Source organism: Rhinopithecus bieti, unplaced genomic scaffold (assembly GCF_001698545.2).
Source record: "Rhinopithecus bieti isolate Rb0 unplaced genomic scaffold, ASM169854v2 scaffold_759, whole genome shotgun sequence".
In the NCBI taxonomy this organism is placed as follows: Eukaryota; Metazoa; Chordata; class Mammalia; order Primates; family Cercopithecidae; genus Rhinopithecus; species Rhinopithecus bieti.
The window spans coordinates 44,711-70,229 of record NW_016803631.1 but is presented as its reverse complement, the minus strand read 5'-3'; the positions used below and the strand labels follow the sequence as shown (position 1 = coordinate 70,229).

At 40.7% G+C, this 25,519-nt stretch overlaps 1 protein-coding gene across 5 annotated transcripts in view; it reads left to right on the top strand.

Moving 5' to 3' along the window:
* CASR (calcium sensing receptor) overlaps positions 1–25,519 on the top strand; it is a 144,985-nt gene that overhangs the window by 109,811 nt on the left and 9,655 nt on the right. For 4 of the 5 annotated variants that reach the window (XM_017890998.1, XM_017891014.1, XM_017891008.1 and 1 more), the window contains exons 2-5: positions 1,789–2,215; positions 5,267–5,573; positions 9,812–10,696; positions 24,144–24,374. In XM_017890998.1, the coding sequence (XP_017746487.1) occupies positions 2,031–2,215; positions 5,267–5,573; positions 9,812–10,696; positions 24,144–24,374 (1,608 nt within the window). In that variant the 5' untranslated portion in view covers positions 1,789–2,030. Of the gene's footprint in view, positions 1–1,788; positions 2,216–5,266; positions 5,574–9,811; positions 10,697–24,143; positions 24,375–25,519 lie in introns of those variants that run through there. The other variant, XM_017891021.1, reaches the window with a different exon arrangement.

Here is a 25,519-nt window from a genome sequence, read left to right as displayed (position 1 = left end):
CAGTTCACCCAGACATGCCCCACAATTATGGACATCTGAAAGCTGAAAGATAAGTAGATGTTTTCCAGGCCAAGTTTAGGCCAGAGGGACCAAGGAGGGGAACAGCAAGTGTGAGGTCTGAGCATTTTAAAAGCCTGATGTACTTGAGGAACTGAAAGAAGTTCAGCAAGGCTGAAGTGTGACATTCAAAGAGAAAACTGACAAGAGTGGACGGGTATTCATTAAAGCCAGTATTTTCTATGAGTTTACTAGTTACATTGTGCTAATGGCTGGCTCTCCATGCATTATTTTGTTTAGATCACAGACATTAAGTGACTTGCCCAAAGTCATATTAGAAAGTAGTGGAACTATGATTCAAAGCCAGGTTTAACTCCAGAGCCTGTGCTCCAAAGCACTTGTCCTGTGGCATCCAAAGATTTGCAAATTGCAAAAGAGCAAAACTGGAGATGGGAATGCCAGTTAAGAAAGAGTTGCAGAAATCCTGGTTAAAAATGATAGCAGGGCCAGGCGTGGTGGCTCACACCTGCAACCCTAGCATTTTGAGAGGCCAAGGTGGGAGGATCACTTGAGCCCAGGAGTTCAAGGCCAGCTGTGGGCAACAGAGTGAGACCCCATCTCTACAAAAGAAAAAATTAAAAATCAGCCAGGTGTGGGTAGCATGTGTTTGTAGTCCCAGCCACTTAAGAGGCAGAGGTGAGAGGACTGCTTGAGTCCGGGAGGTTGAGGTTGTAGTGAGCTGTGATGGCGCCACTGCATTCCAACGTGGGCGACAGAGCCAGATTCTGAAAGACGGAAAGGAAGGAAGGAAGGAAGGGAGGGAGGGAGTGGGGGGAGGGGAGGGAAGGGAGGAGAAAAGAGGAGAGGAGAGGAGAGGAGTGGAGAGGAGAGGGAAAAAGAAAAAGAAAAAAAAATGATGGTGGACTGAAAATAGTCTTGGAAATGGTGTGGAGTAAACGGATTCCAGAGAGGTTTAGGAAGTAGAATCTATAGGGCTTGGGGGTTGTTTAAATATGAAGGACAATTATGAGAACAGAAAGAAGAAAAGATGGCTCCTTATTTTATGTCTCTGTGGATGGTGTGTAATCTTCTAAGATAGAAAACAGTGAAGGAGAAACAAGTTCGGTAGGGAGGTGAGTTTAGGACCTGTTAAATTCAAAGAATCTGTGGAACATTCATGTGGCAGTGTCCAGTTGGCAGTCCAGTGCTTGGCCCTGAACCTCAAGGCAGGCTGGATATTTAGCCCCATCAACCTGTAATTGGTAACTGACTCACAGGGTGAGTGAGATAGGGTGTTGGTCAAGCTGGTCTTGAACTCCTGACCTCAGGTTATCCACCTGCCTCAGCTTCCCAAAGTGCTGAGATTACAAGCATGAGCCATTGCACTCGGCTTCATCCTATATTTTCTATAAGAACTCACATGTTGAATAAAATATCGCTAATGTTATTATAACAAAAGGAGCTGCTGCTACTAATAGGCCAAATTTATGCCTCATTCACACAGGAAAATGAATGGATTAAAATCCAGCATCAGCACCAGTGGAGGTCTTATCAATGGCCTCTTTAAAATTTGACCTTTCATAACCTAACACAGTTCTTCCCCAATATGGGCAATTGAAGTTTCCTGTATTTTACATAAGTGCTATCAAAATGTGACTCCAAGCCAGGCCTTTTCAATCTGCCACCCCTAGACCCCTCTAAATGGAAATTCTGAGCCACCTCGGTAGCAGTAGTCATAACAAGATGGGATTTAAGTTTAGCTGAATCCATTTTGTCTTTCTTTTCTTTTAGAAGGCATCACAGGAGGCCTCTACATGATGTGGCTTCCAAAGACTCAAGGACCACCCACCTTACAAGTCTGCAATGAAGAAGGCAGAAATGGAGATTCAAACACCACTTCTTCTGTTCTTTTATTAATCACTCTGTAGACATGTGTCCCCACTGCAGCGAGTGAACTGCTCCAAGGGAGAAACTTCTGGGAGCCTCCAAACTCCTATCTGTCTTGTCCCTCGCCCTGGAGAGAAGGCAGAACCATGGCATTTTATTGCTGCTTCTGGGTCCTCTTGGCACTCACCTGGCACACCTCTGCCTATGGGCCTGACCAGCGAGCCCAAAAGAAAGGGGACATTATACTTGGCGGGCTCTTTCCTATTCATTTTGGAGTAGCAGCTAAAGATCAAGATCTCAAATCAAGGCCGGAGTCTGTGGAATGTATCAGGTAAGAAGAGGGGCCTAATCTGCCAGTCTCTTCTCTTCTGAGTGGTTGGAGAAAAGCTGCACCAAACCCAAAATATTTTTTTCAAACTTTGTCCTATCTTTTCAATAATAGTGATTGATTGGTAATCATGCTGAAGCTTATTGCCCCCACAACCTGCCTTTTTTTTTTTTCCCTGAAGACTTCTTTTTAAATAAAATGTCAATTATGTTAAGTAGAAAATCCATGCATGGCCTGTTAAAGCACCTGGTGGTCATTTGGTGACCAAATGATCATCATTCACCTGGCAGCAGTGTTGCTTAATGAAAGACTAAGTACCTAGAAGAAAATTTATTGCAGGTCTTGCAAGCCTGAGTAGTAAAATCCCCCATTGACCTTACATGCTCCAATGGATAATAATACCTGAATGCTGGCTGCCTCACTCTTTTCCTTTCTTCCTTTCTTCCTTTCTTTCTTTCTTTCTTTCTTTTTCTTTTTTTTTTTTTTTGCATTTAAATTGAAAGAAACCACAGTAGTCAGCATGACCCAGGCATCTTCAAACTGTAAAATGTAGTCCATAGCATTTTGGAACTACTGCCATTAGAAAGTCTTTTGCATAGGAAGGTTGCCACCCTCCCCACCCCTCATCCCACCCCACCAAGACAGAATGCATCTAACTCTCTCAATAGATTCTCTCTGCAGCCACTTGAAGAGAGCTAATGTCTCATCAAATATTTTCTTCTCCAAGCCACATAGTCTATTTTATGGTCATTTTCTCCATGATATGCTTTCCAGATCCATCATCATCCTGGTTGTCCTCCATCTGATGCCCCCTAATTTACTGTGACCCTTTTAGAATATAGTCTCCAGGGTGAAGCACATCTCTTTAAAATAGGATCTGACTTCTGCAGAATACAGTGGACTGTATATCACCTCCCCTAATCTACACTGGAGACTATGACTGTGCTCCAAATCTGGACCCATCTTCTAGAGAGACTTGCAACTTCCCGAAGGGATCCAACACTTTTCCTTGCTCTTCCCAATAGCTGGAAAATGAAAATGAAAACTAGAATTGTTCCAAGAAAACTGGATTTCTGTTCATGTTCTAATGAGAGCTAGTAAATTGATAATATTTTCATATTTTTCTTATGAATGCAGGAAATCTAAGTGCAGAATTGCACTGATGCTGATGGCATCCTTCACATAACCCATGTGGACAAATATTGTGTTGCACCCCGCTGCACAGAGCTGTACATGTGCCCTGTGTATACAGACCTAAGATCAAGCAAAAGGCTTGCCCTAAAATAATATATATTTTCAAATTATGTTAAAGATAATAAAATTAGCTTAGCAGCATAGATGTTTAATGTAAAAAAACTGTAATGTTTCATAATAACTTTGTAGGTTTAAAACAAATAGTTAAAGAAATACATGGGCCGGGCGCGGTGGCTCAAGCCTGTAATCCCAGCACTTTGGGAGGCCGAGACGGGCGGATCACGAGGTCAGGAGATCGAGACCATCCTGGCTAACACGGTGAAACCCCGTCTCTACTAAAAAAAATACAAAAAACTAGCCGGGCGAGGTGGTGGGCGCCTGTAGTCCCAGCTACTTGGGAGGCTGAGGCAGGAGAATGGCGTAAACTCGGGAGGCGGAGCTTGCAGTGAGCTGAGATCCGGCCACTGCACTCCAGCCTGGGCGACAGAGCGAGACTCCGTCTCAAAAAAAAAAAAAAAAAAAAAAACATGAAGGAAACATAAAGAAAATGGTAAACAGAAAACATCACATTAAAAGTTAGACCAAGAGCTTAGGGAACCTAACAATACAATGGAGTACAAAAAATCGTATATCTCACCTCCTGTCACTGTCACTGAGTTCAGGTAGTGAAACTCACAATATAAAGAAAGAACCTGGTGAGTTGTTTTTTCCTCTAGACACAAATACACTGATTCAGCACATTTACTGAGTCCTCACGCTGAGCAAAGTGCTGGGGAAGTGAAAACTATGTCTCTGACCCTATTCTCTTGTTAACTTGTTTGATTTTTATTTAAAATGTTCTTCTTTGAAAAGCAATGCATGTTCATTTTTTTAGACACAGAGTATAAATAAGCCAAAAGCACGTAATTTTAAAACTAAGCATTCCACCATGCAGACATGACCACTGTTGTACACCCCAGAATAACCACTGTCTGTGTATGGCTTTCATAGGTTTGTTATTTGTTTACAAAAATGAGATCATTCATGTCCCTTTCCCCTTGACCTTCAGGAATGTCATAGTCTAAACTTATGACTCTGCAAATCTGATCTGAGGTTATTTTTAGGCACCCACATATTAATATCCTAATCTATTTATGTTTACCCTGGTCTTTTTCTTATACATCTACATATTGCTTTTATTTAAGTGCCTCACATTAGCTACTTCAAATTCATTGCTGGAGAAGACAGATACAAATTATTCAATGAACTACAAATAGCAATCTTTTATTTTATTTTATTTTAATATTGTCATTATTGCGCTCTGTCTCTGTGTGAGGCACCATGCTGAAGATTTTGCATAATTATCTTATGTCATCATCTTCACAGTCACCCTGTGAGGCAATTGTCATCCTCCTTTTATTTTTATTTATTTATTTATTTATTTTTGAGGTGGAGTCTCATGCTGTTACCCAGGCTGGAGTGCAGTGGCAGAGTCTCAGCTCACTCAACCTCCATCTCCCAGAGTCAAGTGATTCTCCTGCCTCAGCCTCCCATGTAGCTGGGATTACAGGCACCCACCACCACTCCTGGCTAATTTTTGTATTTTTAATGGAGACAGGGTTTTGCCATGTTGGCCAGGCTGGTTTCGAACACCTGACCTCAAGTGATCCACCTGCCTCGACCTCCCGAAGTGCCGGGATTACAGGCGTGAGCCACCACACCTGGCCATGTCATCCCCATTTTAACAGAGAGGGCTCTGTACAGAGCATGCCATGAAGCCAGAGAGTAGTAACAGTTCCATGATTCAAACCCAGCTTTGCCCAGTCTTTAAGTCGTTGACTAGAAAGCTTCCCATTTTCTTCCACTTCTTCTTTCTTCCAGGTATAATTTCCGTGGGTTTCGCTGGTTACAGGCTATGATATTTGCCATAGAGGAGATAAACAGCAGCCCAGCCCTTCTTCCCAACTTGACGCTGGGATACAGGATATTTGACACTTGCAACACCGTTTCTAAGGCCTTGGAAGCCACCCTGAGTTTTGTTGCTCAAAACAAAATTGATTCTTTGAACCTTGATGAGTTCTGCAACTGCTCAGAGCACATTCCCTCTACGATTGCTGTGGTGGGAGCAACTGGCTCAGGCATCTCCACAGCAGTGGCAAATCTGCTGGGGCTCTTCTACATTCCCCAGGTACTCACGCCTTCTCAGATGGGGCACTGGGAGCAGGGTCAGAATAAGCAAGCTTGGGGGTGCCATGCCCAATATCCATACAGTTTGCTATTTTCTTATCTCTGGCACAAAAGACCCATGATTTAGTTGATATGCTGTATCATGACCATTTGGGATTTCTGAAACTCCAGTGTCCACAGTGTCAATGATTCCTTCACTACTCTTCCAAAATTCTTTTAAATGTATCTTGCATAAAACTGTGTCTTTTTTAAAAAAGAGGCATTCAATTATTTATTTCCCACTCTATTCCTTTAGTAAATGCTTTTATTCCTTCTGCTTTTACTAAAAGGAATCAGAGCATATGAGGTAAATCCCACCTCTCAAATTCAAAATATCTGTCCCTAATTCCCATTTCCTGAAAAGTCTCTGCTTCTCTACTGTCTGGTTGAAACTTCAGCTCAGAGGGAAGCAGAGCATATTTTCTCACAATACAGGAACTTAATCATTGTGTTGCATATTCCAGAAATGGAGAAAATTCTATTTCATTCAACAAATATTTATTCAGTATATATGTATAAGCAGTCTCCACTTTGCGGGAACTCAGCCTAGGTGGAGAGATGGTTGCATTTTCATATACTAACAGTTTATTGAAGCAAGTGCTTTAATAAACATTCAATGGTACATTTTTTCACCAAAAAAAGATAACAAACGTGAAATACCATTTTATAACATGGCATTTTCCTTCTTAACACTATAGAGCAAAGCATTTTTCAGTTTAAAATTTATGAATCTATGACATCATTTTATAATAGTGAAATAATGGAAACAACCTAAATGTCTGTAGGTGGGAGAATTAGCTCAATTGTGATGCATCCTTACATTAAGTTTGAAATTAAATTATAAACTACACCTTAAAATTATTTTTTTGAATGCTTAATATGTAAAATTTGTAAGAGTACCTTTGATAAATTTACATTTCTATGTTGGGAGGGCTCCATTTTTTGTTTTGTTTTGTTTTTTGGGTTTTTTTTTTTTTTTTTTTTTTTTTGGTTTTTTTTTTTTTTTTTTTTTTTGGTGATTGCCATTATCTCTTTATATACATGAGACAAGAGACAGTTTTGTCATCATTTATGGAATCCTTACTTCAGGGAATTAAAGGTATTTCCCATGGGGAAGCCCTAGCTTTGTAACTTTTGTGCCAAAGTGATCTGACAAAGCCTGTATCAGTAAATGTGCTGCGTATATTCAAATTTAGATACACAGTTAAAGTAAGTTATTGTTACCCCATAGCCAACAGGCTAAGATGTCAAGTAAAGAAAGAACATGAAAGGTGGCAGGGGTGGGGTGGGGGGGTGTTAATTCTTTGTGGTTTGGATGAAAGATAAGGTTAAGTTGAATTTGAATTATGAAAGTGCTTTGATTATCAATCAAACCAACATAAGTCTATCTACAGTAGGGGTTCTCTGCCATGTCTGCCATGGCTACCTATTGGAATCACTTAGGGAGCTTTAAAGATACTGGTGCCTAAGTCCCACTCTCCAAAGAACAAGCTTTAATTGAGCTGAGATGCAGCCTGGGTGTCAGGAGGTTTTAACACTCCAGAAGTGATTCTAATGTGCAGCTGGGCTGGGAGCCACTGCCCTGCCTGGTGGGGTCATGAACCCAGGGGTATTTTGTATGCCAGCCACGCCACCAAGTGGATGGAACAGGCAGACCAGCTAGACAAATTGCGGTTGGAACAGTTTTCTGAATCATTCATGAAATTCTCCCCTCTTACAATAAAAAAAGTTTTGTGTGTTTCTGAGGGCTTTTGGGGGGGGTTGGGACACAAAATGGTATTTACCCCACTTTAGAGTTGCTTTTAAAAACTTGGGAAACATTATAAATATATTCCTTAAGAGAACATATCCATGAGGAATATTATTGTTTTAATTTTTTTATTCCATTAAAGCCCTGTTGACCTATTTTCAAAAAATCACGAAGCAAGCAATAATGGATGGATTTTTTTATTTTTTTATTTATTTAATTTATTTTTTTTATATATATATAATAAGAGAGAAGAACAGATACACAAACAAACAGAGGCTGGAGAAATAACAAATAACAAAAAATCGGTCACTGCAAGCCCCGCCTCCCGAGTTTACGCCATTCTCCAAAAATATATAAAAAAGCAATAAAACAAATATATGAAAGATAAAAAGACAAATCGCTCACCTCGCCCGTCTAAGTTTTTTGTATCTTTTAGAGTAAGACAGGGTTTCCACCGTGTTAGCCGGATGGTCTCGATCAACAAACTACAAAAAAAAAATCAAGAGAACGCTCGCGTCCGGCCTCCCAAAGTGCTGGATTAACACATTAGCCACGCAAGAGGCCAAAAACATAAGAATATAATTTAACCGGTAAATATATAATAGATATATATATAGACAATTGGAAGAGACAGGCAGAATCTACTGAAAACACGTAACATAACCTAAAACAAAATTATTTTTTAAACGCAACCTGCCTACAAAATGAAAGTTCTGTATGATAATATACAGAGATCTAATATCTCATAATAAAAATAATACATTTAAAACAAAAAACACTTACTATAAAGGACGCTATGATTTGTCAGAAAACAATCATACTTGCTTTTTAGTCAAGTTGGCCTAATTTTTTCACAGACCAACACCTTTTATGTTTCTAATGTAGAAACTATCCATTGATAAGAAGAAACGCTTTGGAAAATTTTATTTAAAAATATTGGACATGGAAAATTAATTGTTTTAATTGGTGAGAGATATTAAAAGCCATTCTCCCAAATACTTTTGACTTGTTTTCTTAAGAAGTTCAAAATCTCTCTGGAAAAACTAGAGAACACAAGGTATTAAGCTACTTCATTTCCTAGAAGAAATTCTATTTGTATTAAAATGTTTCGTTCTTCAGAAAAAAATGTTCCCATAACTTGGAACTTCCTAAGTGGTGAGCCTTGATGACACAGAGTGCTGCAAATGAGCTGAAGCCGGCCTCATCAAAGATGTGGATCCCCTCAAGCTTTGGGGTGGCCAGGTGGGGCCTGAGTGGTCAGAGCACTCCCACCAAGGTTGATCAGCTTCTTCCATTTGCTCCATGTGTTGCCATAATGTGAAAAGAAGTGGGAAAGTTCTGCACTAACTAATGCTTTACGTGGTATTTGGCTACTTCTTCAAGCAACGATCTCTTAACATCAAGGGCAAGACTTTCTTCCCCTGGTAGTCCACACCCTTGCTCAGATGCAGAAGTGGCTATGTCTTAGAGAGTGCAAACATGTCAAGACAGCTTCTCCAGGGTTCCTGTTTAGCCTCTAAGATTTTCGAGACCCACATCAAAAGCCTGTCAAGCAGGCTCAGCCGTCACCTATAAATGAATAAAGGAAAGGGCTCTGGAAGGTGCTTCCCAATGGAAGATTCTTCACAATGCTACCTTCAAAAGTGGGTCTGGTCATAAAATCAATCCAACAATAGTGGGATGGAGAGGAAGGGAGGTTTTTCTGATGATGTTTAATTACACACGTCATTGTTATTTTGATGCAGGGGGATTGAGCCTAATGTTCTAACTGAGCCTAAAAGAAACAGTTCTCAGAAATGATTGCAATTAAGGTTACTTTTTTCTAAAGTACTGGGGTGTGGGGAGGAGAGGGAGGAGGAGGAATAACCAGAGGATGGGAAGAGAGAAATTAGGCAGAATATGAAAAGGGAATTCCCGGGGACTCCTCTGAAGAGCCTCAAGTTTATAATCCATGGGGAACCTGATTCCTTCCAGAGGCAGATTATGGACAAAGTGTTTATTGCAGTAAAGGGAAGTTAAACTGTTCAGATCAGAAGCTGAGCACAACAGGCCAAAGCTGTGTACATGGATATACTATAACCAATGAGGCAGCACAGAGGAGGTTAGAGGAAACATGAAATGGTGCATAAAGACTCTTCTTGAAAGGCTAAGCACATCCCACTATTGTTGGGTTGATTTTATGGCCAGACTCAGTTTTGAAAGTAGCATTGTGAAGAACCATCCATTGGGAATTGGGATGACTGAAAGGTGCTTAAGTGCTCACGCTGGAGTGGAACAGATGCTGCTTTTCCTTACGCTTTCTTTCATCCTGTACACAGTGAACAGCATAGTTGATAAATGAGACCAAGGCATGCTCAGAAAGCCACCTCCACAACAGCCTGGAGGCTCACTCAGCACCTCCTCACTCACTCACTCACTCACTCATTCACCATGTTCTTGGTTTTCTCCAGGTCAGTTACGCCTCCTCCAGCAGACTCCTCAGCAACAAGAATCAATTCAAGTCCTTCCTCCGAACCATCCCCAATGATGAGCACCAGGCCACTGCCATGGCAGACATCATTGAGTATTTCCGCTGGAACTGGGTGGGCACAATTGCAGCTGATGATGACTACGGGCGGCCAGGGATTGAGAAGTTCCGAGAGGAAGCTGAGGAAAGGGACATCTGCATTGACTTCAGTGAACTCATCTCCCAGTACTCTGATGAGGAAGAGATCCAGCATGTGGTGGAGGTGATTCAAAATTCCACGGCCAAAGTCATCGTGGTTTTCTCCAGTGGCCCAGACCTTGAGCCCCTCATCAAGGAGATTGTCCGGCGCAATATCACAGGCAAGATCTGGCTGGCCAGTGAGGCCTGGGCCAGCTCCTCCCTGATCGCCATGCCCGAGTACTTCCACGTGGTTGGAGGCACCATTGGATTTGCTCTGAAGGCTGGGCAGATCCCAGGCTTTCGGGAATTCCTGAAGAAGGTCCATCCCAGGAAGTCTGTCCACAATGGTTTTGCCAAGGAGTTTTGGGAAGAAACATTTAACTGCCACCTCCAAGAAGGTGTTAAAGGACCTTTACCTGTGGACACCTTTCTGAGAGGTCATGAAGAAAGTGGAGGCAGGTTTAGCAACAGTTCGACAGCCTTCCGACCCCTCTGTACAGGGGATGAGAACATCAGCAGTGTTGAGACCCCTTACATAGATTACACGCATTTACGGATATCCTACAATGTGTACTTAGCAGTCTACTCCATTGCCCATGCCTTGCAAGATATATATACCTGCTTACCTGGGAGAGGGCTCTTCACCAACGGCTCCTGTGCAGACATCAAGAAAGTTGAGGCGTGGCAGGTGCGTCCTTCACTTATATAGCAATTTGCTGTATAATAAAGCAGAGGTGGGCTTCTACTCCAAGCAAGAAAAATAGTGGTTACTTGAAAAGGGCAGTATTTAAATGAGACCACTAAATGGAGTGTTGGATTCAAAGTACCTTTTATAATCTTGAGCAACTGATTTGAGCAAAATTGATAGTAATTTGATTATCTATTTAAAGCCTTGAGTCAACTGTTCTTTAGTCCAGTGGTTCAGAATAACTAAAGTATGGTCCCCAAAAGTTTTCAAATATCCCAGAACAGATTTAGTAATGAGTGGGGTATTTTTCTAATGTCTAAATTATCAATATTGTTCCCTTGTGAGTAAAGTATCTTTTGAGTACCTATTACATTCCATATACTAAGTGGCATAAAGCTAGTATTATTGTGTTCAGTCACCACTTTTGCCATTACATTACTGACAGCCTATACCAAGCCACCCAGCAGGTCAGCTAAGTGCGACTTAGGACAAAAGCAAATCAAAGGCACAGAAAACAAAACTCTTTGTAAAAGATTTGATATTGAATGTTTCAAAAGAAGTACTGAAGTCGTTATCGTAGGAAAATCAGAACTTCAGAGGAGTTCCCACATTTGTTTAGCCTTGTTTTGTATTTTTGAATTACACACAGGACAGACATCATAATCTTTTTCATTTCAAGAGCTTATATCCTAAATAGCTGTTTGGGTCTTGCATATGTGCCTTATTTTTTCAATCAGACCATGTTTTACACTCCTTTTGTATTTTCCTTAGTTCCAAACTGACCTATCAGAGAGACTGCATGACAGTGGAGAGGGTGGGGACTCCTGAATTTGAATGGAATGTCCCAGCCTCCGGTGCCCCCATTTCTTAGCTGTGTGATCTTAGGCAAACCACAGCTGTAAGTCACAGTGTCTCCATCTGTGACACAGACTTAATGTCTAGCTTACTTTCCACTCAAGGTTCTTTTGACTTACGTTCGTGACATTAAATGACATGATATATGTAAAAGCAATTTGTAAACTTTCAAACTCTAAACAGATGTATGATTATTATAGTAGAATTTCAGTACACCTCTAATTAATCCATCATTTAGCTAAAAATGATAACTAGAACAGCTTTGTATACAGAACCCAACCACCACAAACCCTTTGGGAAGGATACCAAGAAGCAAAAAGCATACAACTTGTATCAGTCACTATAGAGATTCTCATGAAAGACAAGGAGTGACTGTCTAAATTGGTCGAATGAGTCAGAATCTACAAGTTCTCAGCCCTTCTTTTATGGGAACCTCTCACCCAACCATCACTGTTGGCTAAAATTTCTAACTTCTGTGGGGTAAAATTTCAGAGCTTCCTTCTTCACATGGAACCCCTACCCTGTCAAGATAGAGGTGCTGTAATGAAGGTCAGAAACTCTAAAGTCTTCAGGAGTGACGATGCTAAGGTGTAGGGTTTTAAGTAGGAGGAGTAAGGGGACAATCTTTTAGGTGGTTGATACTATCGTCTTTTCTTTCTTACCTTTCATGTCCAGTGCAAGGAGGACCCCAACTCGAAAAAACTGCAAGACAAGGGTAGGGTTGAAGGAAAACAGGTTTCAAGGGGAAACTTGGCAGTTCTACTCTTCAATGGCTCCTCTTCCAGATAAGGAAATAAAATTCAGATGGTCAAGACCAGAGCTTGGACCTGTGAGAGAAAAAAAAAAAGCCATGACAGGCAATAGTCACAACTGGGACTTTTAGTTGTGTAATAGAAAGCCCTAACCAAATAGGCATAAACAAAAAAAGAGGAAATGTAGTGGGTCATGTTACTAAAAATCTCAGAAGTATTCCAGGTAATGCTAGGTATTTTCATCTCATCTTTCTGTTCTTCATTCCCCAGGGTTAGCAATTTTCAGCTTCTGTAGCAGCTTGAAGCTAGGATCTCCTTACTTCCCAAGATATCCTGTAAAAGTTCCAGAAACCACGTTTATTGACCATTCCTAGGTAATGGATCCATCCCTAATGCTAGCAGTCCTCCAGACTACATAGACTTAGAGTAAGCGGGGAGTGAATCCCCAGTGGGAAGTCAGGATGCCATTATCAAAAGAAGGAAGAAATAGAAGCAAAGCAGCCAACATTCAAAATGTCCACTACACAGACACTTCACCCAACCATGGCCCAGGTAAAGATATGTTCTCCTACTCTTACATGGTCTGGCAAAATCCCCCCAGGAGAGAGCACAGATAGGAAAATGGGATCAGAACTCTAGGGAGGAATAACATGGGATATTGGCCAAAATGTTCTGAGTGCTTGGTGTGGATCTCCTTTGAGCCTCAGGAACCCAGGTTGTTGGGCGGGCATTCCAGAATTTGAGATCTTGGCCAGGGGATGAACTAGCAATTATTAATTCTCATTAAGACCTATATCTTCATCAGGAAATCAACTAGCAATTATTCATTCTCAATATTAAGGCCTATATGGAAATTTATCACCTATAATCGAATCCAGGTCTCCAGCTAGAACTCCATGTCTGCCTTCTCTCAGTTCTTCCCCTGTAAGCCAACCTGCATGACACCTCCTCACAAATCACTCATTAGTTTTTGGCACAGCATCTTTGCATAGGCCATAGCCCACACCAGAAGGGCCATCAATTTTTATCACTGCTGTCATTTTCCACCATGAACATTTAAATTGTTTTCCAAATCTACTTTCCCCTGGAAGTCTTTTCAAATCATATTCCCACAACACACTTTCTGATCATTCTTGCTTCCTCATTTTTGATGTTTATATACCCAACTTAAGCTTCCACATCTCTTCAGTTGACTGAAGTAGACACTTATTAGTTAAAATTCTGGTTATAAGGGTCAATCACAATTTTTTCCTTTCTCTCTCCTCAAAAAAATATATATCAATCAACTCATATGCCTCCAAAGTAGCACTAGCAGGTGATTTATGAGCATACAACCCACAATTGCCTTCTGACCTCTTCTTGGAGACCCTCAAGCCCTCCTCACATCCCTTCTCAGCTGTCTCTTCACTACTCCTTTGCTGTACTCTAAGCTTCACAAGATCAGGAACCATGCCTGTATTGTTCATCTGTATGTGCAGAATGTCTGATGCTGCAATATTCATAGAATGAATGAAGGAGTGAATAGCAGTCTAGTTGATTTGACCTGTCAGCACTACCTAGAGGCCTTTGCAGGGAACTGTTTGAGCCAACAACCCGTTCTTGAATCAATCACTGTGGCTAAGGTATTCTAGGCTCTGTTTGGACAAGCTTTGGTCACATCCCCACCATCAAGTTTAAATGGAACATCATGTAAGTACGAAATCACCTTCTTTCTTCTCTCAGGATGATCATGCACAAGGTGCATGCACCTCACACCAATACTCACTAGTCAAAAAACAGGCATGCAGCCATGGTGAGGATGGAAGTCAGATGGAGCTGACCTTTCTAGGAATTGCTGGTACTGCTGGAAATTGGGGAATGGGGGATAAATTGTGGGGACAGCCAGAGAAGATGGAAGGGAGATAAAAAAAAAAACATGGCTGGGATTAGAGAAGGGAATTGGGCCTGGATCTTCCTTCATGCTCTTACCACAGGAATTGGGCAAGAAGCATCAAGTTCATTATCTGTGTGACCTGGCCCTCATTATCTGTGTAAGAGCTGGGAGTCCTAGACTGGCAGGGGGTTTCTAATCTCTAGCGTTCAGCTTAATTCAATTGACGCAACTGAGAATGTGTGCCAAGAGGTGATTCCCATTTATGCTTATAATGAGCAACCATTTGATTTTAAAATCTTTTAGGGGAAATACCCTAAAATACCACAAGGTGGGAATATTACAGCATAAAAGAATATGTTAGCTTCTAAGTGCATGCGTGTCCTGTATTTGCCCCTCTGTGAGATCTATGTGTCTTTCTTGGTGGTGTTTTCTTTGTGAGCCTGTAAGTCTCTTTGTGTCTATATGCTATGTTCTGTGTTCAGATCTTTTTATTTGTTGGTTGTTTGCTTTTTTGAGGCAGAGTCTTGCTCTGTCGCTCAGGCTGGAGTAAAGTGGCACAATCTCGGCTCACTGCAACCTCCATCTCCCAGGTTCAAGCAGTTCTCCTATGTTCAGATCTTTCTACTAGCTTTTTTTATTTCTCTTCCCCTTCATTTATTCTTTTCCCTCATATTACTCCCCAAATAAAATAAATAATTTGGAAACATATTATATTGGATAATAATCTCAAGTAAAATTTTATATTTCATTTTAAAAGGAACTGTTAGTTCCTTTTTATAACATTTTTAAAAGCAAAAGAGGCCAGGCACGGTGGCTCACACCTATAGTCTCAACACTTTGGGAGGCCAAGGTGGTTGGATCACAAGATCAGGAGTTCAAGACCAGCCTGGGTAACATGGTGAAACCCCGTCTCTACTAAAACTACAAAAAATTAGCTGGGTGTGGTGGCATGCACCTGTAGTCCCAGCTGCTTGGGAGGCTGAAGCAGGAGAATCACTTGAACCTAGGAGGCGGAGGTTGCAGTGAGCCAAGATCACACCATTGCACTCCAGCCTGAGCAACAGAGCAAGACTCCGTCTCTAAATAAATAAATAAATAGATAGATAGATAGATAGATAAATAAATAAATAAATAAATAAATAAATAAATAAATAAGAAAGAAAGAAAAAGAGTATTCTCTCTCGGGCAGATATCTAAATTATCTTTTAACTTATGTTGCTTTTTTGTGGATCGATGATTATCAGTTTAAAGATTCCCTGTCATTGCTCTTAAGAGTGAAATGGTTTTCATCTCCATCTTCCCTGTTATGTGAATTAAAGGCAAGATACTATGCAGAAAATAAAATGCCCAAATGCAAAAATTGCAAGTCAACCTGCCAAAAGAAATATTAAAGATGTTTAAAGAGGTGACTTAGAGATATGACTTGGTAAGCATAATAATTGATTGATTATAAGTGGATAACATACAAATTTTGAATAGAAAATATTCCACACTTATGTGATTTTATTTATATACCTGCTGTGAGGACATACTACAATACAATTCAGGTTAGGATTCGAAGTAAGGAAAAAAAAAATCATTGGAGATGAGTCTTGAAGAGTAGATAGGATTTGTGGATATGGAGAAGGATCTACTGTACTCCTTGGAGGAAGAGTCACAAAATATTCTGCTAAGCAAAAGAATCAGACTTAAAAAATAGTACATAGCATATGATTTCATTTATGCGACATTCTGTCTCTACTGACAGAAAGAAAGCAGATCATTGGTGGCCTAAGGCTGCGAGTGGGTAGAGGCTGACTTTAAGGGACACCACAGAACCTTTTTGGATGGTGGCAGTGGTAGTTACCAAGCATATACATTTGCCCAAACTCAGAACTATACACTTAAAATGAGTGTATATAAATTATACCTCAAAAAAGTTGATGAAAAAAATAATGGAAAGTCCCCAGGTAGGGAAGTCCTGGCTATGGATGGAGATCAGGATGTCATTCAGGTTAGACCATTTTCCCAATTATGGCCCCTCATGTTGCCACAAGCATTACACATCTCCACCATTTCATTTTTAAAATATATCCATTTTCTCAACCTACATTTATACCAGTTAACCTGTTGTAACTAGAGATAGACAACTTAATAGATGTCTAATTTCACGCCTGCATGTGAGTAGGTAGTATAGTGTAATAGTTAACTGTTTGGAATCTCAAGCCAGACTGAGTTGGTTTAAATTTTAATGGCCACCTAATTGCTTTATGACCTTGGGCAGTCACTTAGTGTCCTTGTGCCTCACTTTTCTCTCTCACCTGAGAAATAGAGATCATGAAACTTATAAGTTTATTATGAGGATAATGTTAGTTAATATGCACAGAGTGCTTAGGATAGTGCCTATATACTATGTTCAGTAAATATTCTTGAGTATTATTCTTTGATAGGTGAGGAAGGTAAGACCCAGAGAAGTCGGAATGATTTTCCTAAAGTAATATATCTAGCTAGTAAGAAAGCCACATCTGCTCCAGGTGATCTGTTCCCCAAAGAGGCCACAGGAGTTGCTAAAAGAACCAGTTTTGCCTTCTGAGCACCACGTGCCTTCTAGCTCCTGAGAGGCTGCCAGATCAGCCAGTGGTCTCCAAGTGAAGACACTGGTCCACTACCTTGAACCCTGGGTGTTCGCCAATTGTCCTGACACCTCGGTCCTTACACAAAGAGAAAGTTTAGTGTGCAAATAATCGAGAGTGGACACAACCAATCAGGTTGGAGTGTATTAAACATCTCTTTGTCCATCTTAAATATTATTGCATTTCTTCTTTCTAAAACAGTGCCTGCTTGGCCAGTAGTGGTTCCTCAATAAATACTTGTTGAGTAAACAAATGAATAAAGAAAGAAAATGGGGCAAAAATAACTCCTGAGAGGACAGTGACACAGTACCTAGATATAGGCACACATAAGGGAGATCAGTGATCTCAGAGAAGTGGTCAGAAAACTCTCACACAACAAACCACAGTAATGCTGTCTTCATGAACTGGGGCTGAAACTTAGCTCTGCATTATCAACAAAGTAAATTACATGAAAGAAAACATGTTTTGGTAAGGATTTTAAGACTATGAACAGGGTTATTGAGGTACAAAGATCCAGAAACCATTAAATTTTAAATTATTCTTATATTTTTAACTGATGTAGGCCTCCTAAGAATCTTTATCAGGAACAATTTATTAGCCTAATTTGTACTAATGAATATGCCTAAAAGAAGAAAAGAAGCAACTTCAAAAAAATTATTTTGGCCTTTTTATTTGGTTGCTTGTTTTTGTTTGTTTGGGTTTAGAATTTAGATCATATTATCAGTCTTACTTAGCCTGATTCAATCCAACTGAACTGGTTAGAACTTCCAGTATCATCTTGTATAGATACAGTGAAAACAGACATTGCTGTCTGCATTTGATCTCAGGGGGAAAGCGTTCAGTCTTTCACCACTAAGTATGATGCTAACATTCATAGATGCCCTTTATAGAGTTGAGGAAGTTCCCTTTTGTTCCTGTATTGCCAAGAGCTTTTATCAGGAATGGAGGTTGGATGTTATCAGTACTTTTTCTGTATCTATTCAGAAAAGGATGTGGTTTTTCTTTTGTAGTATATTAATGTAGTTGAATGTCAAACCAATCTTTTGTTCCTGGGATTAATCCTACTTGGTCATAATGTATATTCCTTTTTGTACACGTATTTGTGTGTTTAATTTACTAAAATTTGGTTAAGAGATTTTGCTTCTATGTTCATGAGGACTATTGGTCTATAGTTTTATTTTCTTGTAATATCTTTGCCTGGTTTTGGTGTCTGAGTAATGATGACTTCAGAATGAGTTTGTCAGTATTGACTCCTTTTTTGATATTCTATAAGACTTTTGTAGAATTTGTATTAATTCTTCCTTAAATCTTTGGCAGAACTCATCAGTGAAGCCACCTTTAGTTGGTTTTCTTTGTGGGATTTTTTTGTTTTGTTTTGTTTTGAGATGGAGTCTCGCTCTGTCACCCAGGATGGAGCAAAGTGGCGTGATCTTGGCTCACTGCAACCTCTGCCTCCCAGGTTCAAGAGATGCTTCTGCCTCAGCCTCCCGAGTAGCTGGGATTACAGGCATGAGCCACCACCAGCAGCTAATTTTTGCATGTTTAGTAGAGATGAGGTTTCACCATGTTGACCAGGCTGGTCTCTAACTCCTGGCCTCAAGTGATCCACCCACCTTGGCCTCCCAAAGTGCTGGGATTACAGGCATGAGCCACTATGCATGGCCTGTGGGAAAATTTTGAACTGCAAATTCAATTTATTTAATGGATAGAATGCTATTTACATATATATGAGTCAGCTTTGATAGTTTGTCTTTCAAAGACTTTGTCCACATCGTCAAATTTATTGATGTAACTTTATTTGTAATATTGTTTATGATGTTCTCAGACTATCATTATAATGCCTGCAGCATCTATAGTGATATCACTTCTCTAATTTATCATACTGTAAATATGCATCTTCTCTCTTTTTTCTGATCAGTCTGACTAGAGATTCATCAACTTTATTAATCTTCTCAAAGAATCAGCTTTTGACTTTAGTGATTTTCTCTATATTTTGTTGTCTATTTCATTTATTTCTACTCTGATCTCTGTCATTTCCTTTCTTCTGATTTATTCTAGTTTAATTCGCTCTCCTTTTTCTAGTTACTCATTTGGAAACTGAAGTCATTGATTTAAAAACCTTTCTTATAATATAGACATTTAGTGCTATAAATTTCACTGTAAATATTGTATTAGCTGCATCCCTCACATTTTGATATGCTGTGTTTTCATTTTAATTCAGTTTAAAATACCTTCCAACTTTCCTTTTGATTTCTTCTTTGGCCCTCAGGTTTAGAAGTGTGTTATTTGGTTTCCAAGTTTCCGGCGATTTTTCCAAACATTTTCTGTGATTTGTTTTAATTTAATTCCATTGGAGTCAACATACTCTGTTTGATATTAATATTTTTTAAATTTATTAAAACTTGCTTTATAATCCTGAATATGATTTATCTGGATAAATATTTTGTGTTCCTGAAAAGAATGTGTATTCTGTTGTTGGGATGACTGTTCTGTAAATATCAATTAGATCAAGTTGGTTGATAGTACTGTCCAAGTCTTTTAAGTCTCTTATATTTTTATTGATTTTCTGCCTACTTCTTTCAGCTAATACAGGTGCCTTATTGACCTTATTTTTCTCATTTATCCTCAGACTGATAAAATCCTCCTCATGGGCACCACTTGTCCACATAGTCATGCTGGACACCTACAGGTTTAATATCTATTTTATTAATCATGCACTCAAAAGACATAGCTTGAGTATCCACCAAAATCTAGGCCCTCTACAAACCATGGGAGATACAGAAAGAAATAACACAGTTCCTGCTTTAGAGAAGTTTGGTCTAATGAAGTGTAGGTACAAAATTCCTAGCCACAAAGATTCTGGGGTGCTTCCTTCTCCAGATAAGATGTTTACATTGCCATGTCTTCCCTCCTGCCTACCCTTTATCTCCCTGCCACATCCGAAGTTGGACTTGCCATGTCTCATTACTCAACTTGCTACACCAAGTATCCTAGAGGCTACCTTGTTATCAAGGTTCCTGCCAACTACAAATGTCAGTTTCACTAATTAAGTCATATTTGGATTTTTAAAGTCCTTTTCCATGCCTTCCTTTTTGTAACAGCTTTATAAGATGTAATTCACATGCCATACAATTCAGTCATTTAAAGTATACAATTAAGTGGTTTTTAATATATTAATAGTTATGCAACCATAACCACAATCAATTTTAGAACATTTTCACCACATCAAAAAGCAACTGCAAACCCTTTAACTGTCACTCCCTAGGCCCCCAAAGCCCCAGTCTTAGACAAACACTGATCTACTTTCTGCTTCTGTACATTTGGACTTTCCTGGATATTTCACATAAATAAAATCATAAAACATATGATCTTTTGTGACTGGCTGCTTCTTCCATATTATAAAATGTATCAGTACTTCATTCCTTTTTACAGCAAAATAGTATCCCATTGTGTGGATATACCACATTTTATTTATCCATTTACCCAACTGGTGAACATTTGGGTTGTTCTCACCTTTGGTTGTTATGAGTAATGTTGCTATGAACATTTATGTACAAATGTTTGTGTAGACATATATTTTTATTTCTCCTAGGTATGTACACACAGACACACACAAACACACACACACACACACACATGAGTAGATTTGTTGGGTCAAATGATAACTCTATGTTTAACTTTTTAAGGAACTGCCAAACATTTTTTCCAGTGTGGCCGCACCAGTTTACATCCCCACCAGCAGTCTATGGAGGATCCCAAGTTCTCTACGTTTTGATCAGTCCTGTTTCTTATCTAATCCCATACCTTTTTGATATGAAATCTAGCCTCTTTTTTTGCCTTGGCTCCTCTTTACTTATCTTCTGCATTTCCCCTTGTTCTCTAGACATACATGATTCTTGAGAAACTGATCTCTTTACTGGCCCCATAACACATCATGTTTATTCCTAATGTGGAATCTTTGCCCATGCTGTTCCATGGTTTTTAACACCTTCCCCTCCCTCTGTCCTTTCCCAGCCAAAATATTTACTATGCCTCAAGCCTGCATTGATCATTTCAGCCCTTTTTAATTTCTATCTCCTCTGAGTTTCTCTGTACTTAGAGATGATACCCCATCAGTTAGCAGTTACCTATATTTTATCTTGTACTGTTTACTGCTTCACTGAATATTTATGTCTTGTATTTTATCCCCTAATCCATATGAAAACTCTATGAGGATGGGATGACCATGTCTGGTAGTTCTGCAGCCCAGTTCAGAACACACAGTGAATATTTTGTAAATATTTCCTAGTTGATTTATTCCGATAGTATAAAAATCCAGTCTTGTATTGTGAGTTTTTTAATGAATACTTAGAAACTTTAAGAAAATGAGTTTTGATTGTTTCTCCTTTGAAGTTAGGATTATGGTGGAAATCTCCAGCCCATGCCACCAATAATGCAGAAGACTTGTAGCCCGGGATGAGCTTTAAGTCACTTGTCTGTCCAGTCTGACCAGTGTGAAAGATGACCAGCTAATTATGAAAGAATCTTGTTCAGTTCCCCTCCCCACTTCTACCCTGATGTCGGGAGAGTTCCACTGCAGAGAACTAGTGGACAAAGGAGAGAAGCAGCTTGTTGCCTGGCATGTTAAGAATCAAGGAACTGAAACCTAAATAGGAGGAAGAAATGTATGCTAACTACTACAGCTTTACCACTATATATGCATTTCAATAAGGATGTGTTACTGACCTCTGACAAATATTTGCCATGGACACCGTAAGCAATTTATATTGGAGGTGTAGGATGGAGTTGTAGAAAAGCCATGTTCAAGCCCCAGCTCCAGCACTTAGTGGCTGTATGACTTTTGCAAGTGTCTTGATCTTTCTCTGCCTCCGTTTCATCATCTAGAAAATGAAGATACTAATAGTTCTAATCCATAGAGGTGTTGTGAGGATTAAATGACATAGTGCGTATTAAGTATTAGAAGAGTGACTGGCACATAGGAAGTACAAATAAGAGGTAGTTTCCTACGTCTTCACTTTTCTCATCTCCTTTTCCACATGCACAGACACATGGCATGTGGACAAGATAGTGGAAACTCTATGATTAGGATGAAACATTTGCACTGACAAGTCATGGTAGGCACATGGGCTCAAAGTATAGAGGGCTTTGGAAGCTACCTGGAGAAGTCTGAAGCACATTTTATCTGAGTCATGGTAGGTCCCCAGCAGGAAGTGGGAGGGGCATGATTACGGCATGGAGAAGGATGAGCTGGCCATGTCAGAAAGGCCCCCGAGCTGCTAAGAGCAAGGTTTCGAGCAATGCAGGAGGAGGGGCAGTATTAAAGAGCAGAACAATTGCATGTTCCTCTGAGGGCAAGAAGGATGTGTCAGGACAGGGATGTGTTGGGGTACAGACAAAAGGATGTACACCACTCTGGGTAGGAGGAAGTCAGGTCACCCCAACAGCGAGGAGGGATAGGAAGTGGAGGTGGAGGTAAAAGAAAGGAGCATGTCTAGAACACCTCCTCTCCACTGACTGCCTTAAGGCCTCAGTAAAAATGAAGGCAAACAAGGTTGTCAACCATCAGAGAAGGTGAGAAGGCACAGGAGAAGACACAAACCCTTAGTAAGAGGCATTCTCCATCTTTTTTGAGGATGGCTCAGCAATTGGTTGCAGAACCAGCTAGCAGGGAGTGAGGGGTCCCTCTCCTTCATAGACCTGAGTCGAAAGTCAGGGCAGCCAGGGTCTGCCAGTGGAGCAGTGGTCACAGACTGCAGGTTAGGGGAGGAGCCCAGGGTGCTATGCCTGTGAGCACACACAGTCTATCATGGACTCCTTCCCCAGGCATATCTTGGAGCTACTTATGGATAAATCCAAGTGACTCCTCTACTGTATTTAATCTTCCTTACTATAAATCAATGTTTGTTTAAAAATAAAGTCAATACAGATATCAGTTGTTAAGAAGCAGTGCCATCTCTGGAGTGGAGTGGGACAGGAGAGGTGCTGGCTCAGTCTGCGTGTTTGTCACGCATATCAGAATAATGTATGCCTCAGAAAGGCCTATTAAGGCCATTCATTAGATGGGCCCAGCCCAAACGTTGTCCCAGTGTGAGATTAGACATCGGATTTTAGGTACCTTAAAAACAATGATAAATGGCTGGGTGCAGTGGCTCATGCCTGTAACTCCAGCACTTTGGGAGGCTGAGGCAGGATGGTCGCTTGAGCCCAGGAGTTCGAGACCAGTGCGGGCAACATAGTGAGACCCTGTCTCTATAAAACCAAAAAAAAAAAAAAAAAACAGCTCAGAATGGAAGACTGCTGGAGACTCAGGAGGTACACTGGAGGCTGTGCCCTACACTCACAGGCTGGACCCTCCCTTACTCTCATGTGGTGTCACAGTGACACAAGGCTGGCCTCACACGAAAGATAAGAGGCTGAGTGCCCACTGCCTCCTCTTGACTGATGTCAGGAACATGTGAGGAAGCACAGCCAGGAGCCCAGTGATGCTACAGTAGAGTATAGCAATTAAGAGTGCAGGCTTGTGACCCTGGATGAGATACTTAAAGTTTTCAGTGCCTCAGTTTCCCCAGCAATAAGATCAGCTTAATACTATTTGTTGTGAGGATTCGATTAGATAATGGATATAAAGTACTTAGGGTCGTGCCTCAATGGTAGTAAGAATGACTGATATCTAAAATGTTTACATGACTAACATGTGATATGTGTTAGTAATTATTATGATGACTTTTTTGTGCAAAGACTTTGTGACATAGAAAACCTTATAAAAATTCAAGGATTTGCCATGACTGACAGCAATAATGGCCAGGGCTTCACCCACAGCCTCATCTATTTCTTCCTTCCACCCTACTCTGTGAATTTTGGCAGCAAAGCACTTCCACAGCAGCAGGACCACAGGGAAAGAAAGTGCAGAGAATAAGTGCACTCAGCCATTTCTCCTCTCCTTCCCCAATGCCCAGCTCAGAAGATGCCAGGGATGGGCTCTGGCTTATAAATCCTGCCCCTCCTGGGGCACTGCCAGGTGATGGCACACCTGCAGGACCTTTGACCTGGTCAGTTGCCGGGTGAGATGTCTCCCTTTCCTTTCCCCATCTTCGAAAAAGTGTTTCCTACCCTAATTGTAATTTGAATAATAATTAAAGCCCATGGCTTACCAGGGCTGCTGCTAATACAGGCAAGTACTTTGGTGTGAATTAGAAAAAGCCGCCTCTTCCTCAAGTCACATTCCTCCCACTTTGTTGGAGCAAGATAGTTTTGTTGGAACAAGATAGTTTACCGTCGTTGTACAGGGCACAGCCTACCTAATTGGTTTTATGTGGCAGCCATGTGGCTTGTACTCATTCTCTCCTCCTCTTTAGGTCCTGAAGCACCTACGGCACCTAAACTTTACCAACAATATGGGGGAGCAGGTGACCTTTGATGAGTGTGGTGACCTGGTGGGGAACTATTCCATCATCAACTGGCACCTCTCCCCAGAGGATGGCTCCATCATGTTTAAGGAAGTCGGGTATTACAACGTCTATGCCAAGAAGGGAGAAAGACTCTTCATCAACGAGGAGAAAATCCTGTGGAGTGGGTTCTCCAGGGAGGTAGGTGCTGTCCATCAGAAAACCAGATGTCTCCACCAGGGGCAGGAAACTGTGCTGGGCTTTGGGAGGGCCTTTGGTTTCAACACTGGACTTCCAAAATAAAGAGTCCACTTCCCTGAACTCTCTGGCCACTGCAATCTTGGGGCTCCCTGTGAAATCCACAGTGTTTAGTGTAAAGAGAAGAATCTTCAGAACCTGAGTCCCATGCCTTCCTACTGTATTGAAACAGTTTCATTTTTCACAAATATGACTCCCTAGCTAGTCATAAAGTTTCCTTGGCTAAAACTTTCCCTAACCAGAGCAAACTATTTAAGCAAATGTAAACATCGGTCAAGTCAGTGGCTCTCAGCTGGGCCGAGGGCAGGGGAGACAAGTTTTAGAGTGGAGGGGACTGCTTTTGGGTTGTCACAATGACCAGGAAGTATTAATGTCCTTCAGCGCTTGGGGTCCAGGGATACTAAGTGTCCAGCCTGCGTGGGACAATCTTACATGACAAAGAATTGTCCCCACCTCAATGACCAGTAACAGCCATTGAAAGACACTGGAGTCCAAAATGGAGCCGGATGTTTTCAACTGAGTCATTCAGTGTTGTCACCACCCTCACAGCCTGAACAGTTCACACAGAGGTAGTTCACTGTCATCCAGACAGCCTGGGGCTGCTGAACTGTAAACCAAAAGGACAATTTATTCTCCTTCTCCAGGAGACCTGTAACAAAGAGGAGGATGCTTGTGTTCCTGAGTATCACTGCATCTAGAAGCCTGTTAATAACCAGAAGACCACCCCTCAGTCAATTTGCACTTAAGGGAGAGAAACATGATAACACTGGAATGATGACCATTCTGTGATGTTTGTGTCCTAGAATATAGCAGGCTGCTGAGAACCCAGGTCCTCTGTAAGAACATAGATTCTAGACAGGGCATCCTCTTAACTCTCCCAGGAAGCCTGGATAAGACCCACCACATTTCTATTTGCATTTGACTTTTTATTGACTTTTTATTATCACCTTTGAGCATCTTGACCACTTCTTTTTTTTTTTTTTTTTTAGATGAGGTCTGGCTCTCTTGCCTAGGCTAGAGTACGGTAGCACAATCTTGGCTCACTGCAGCCTCTGCCACCAAGGTTCAAGCAATTTTCCCACCTCATC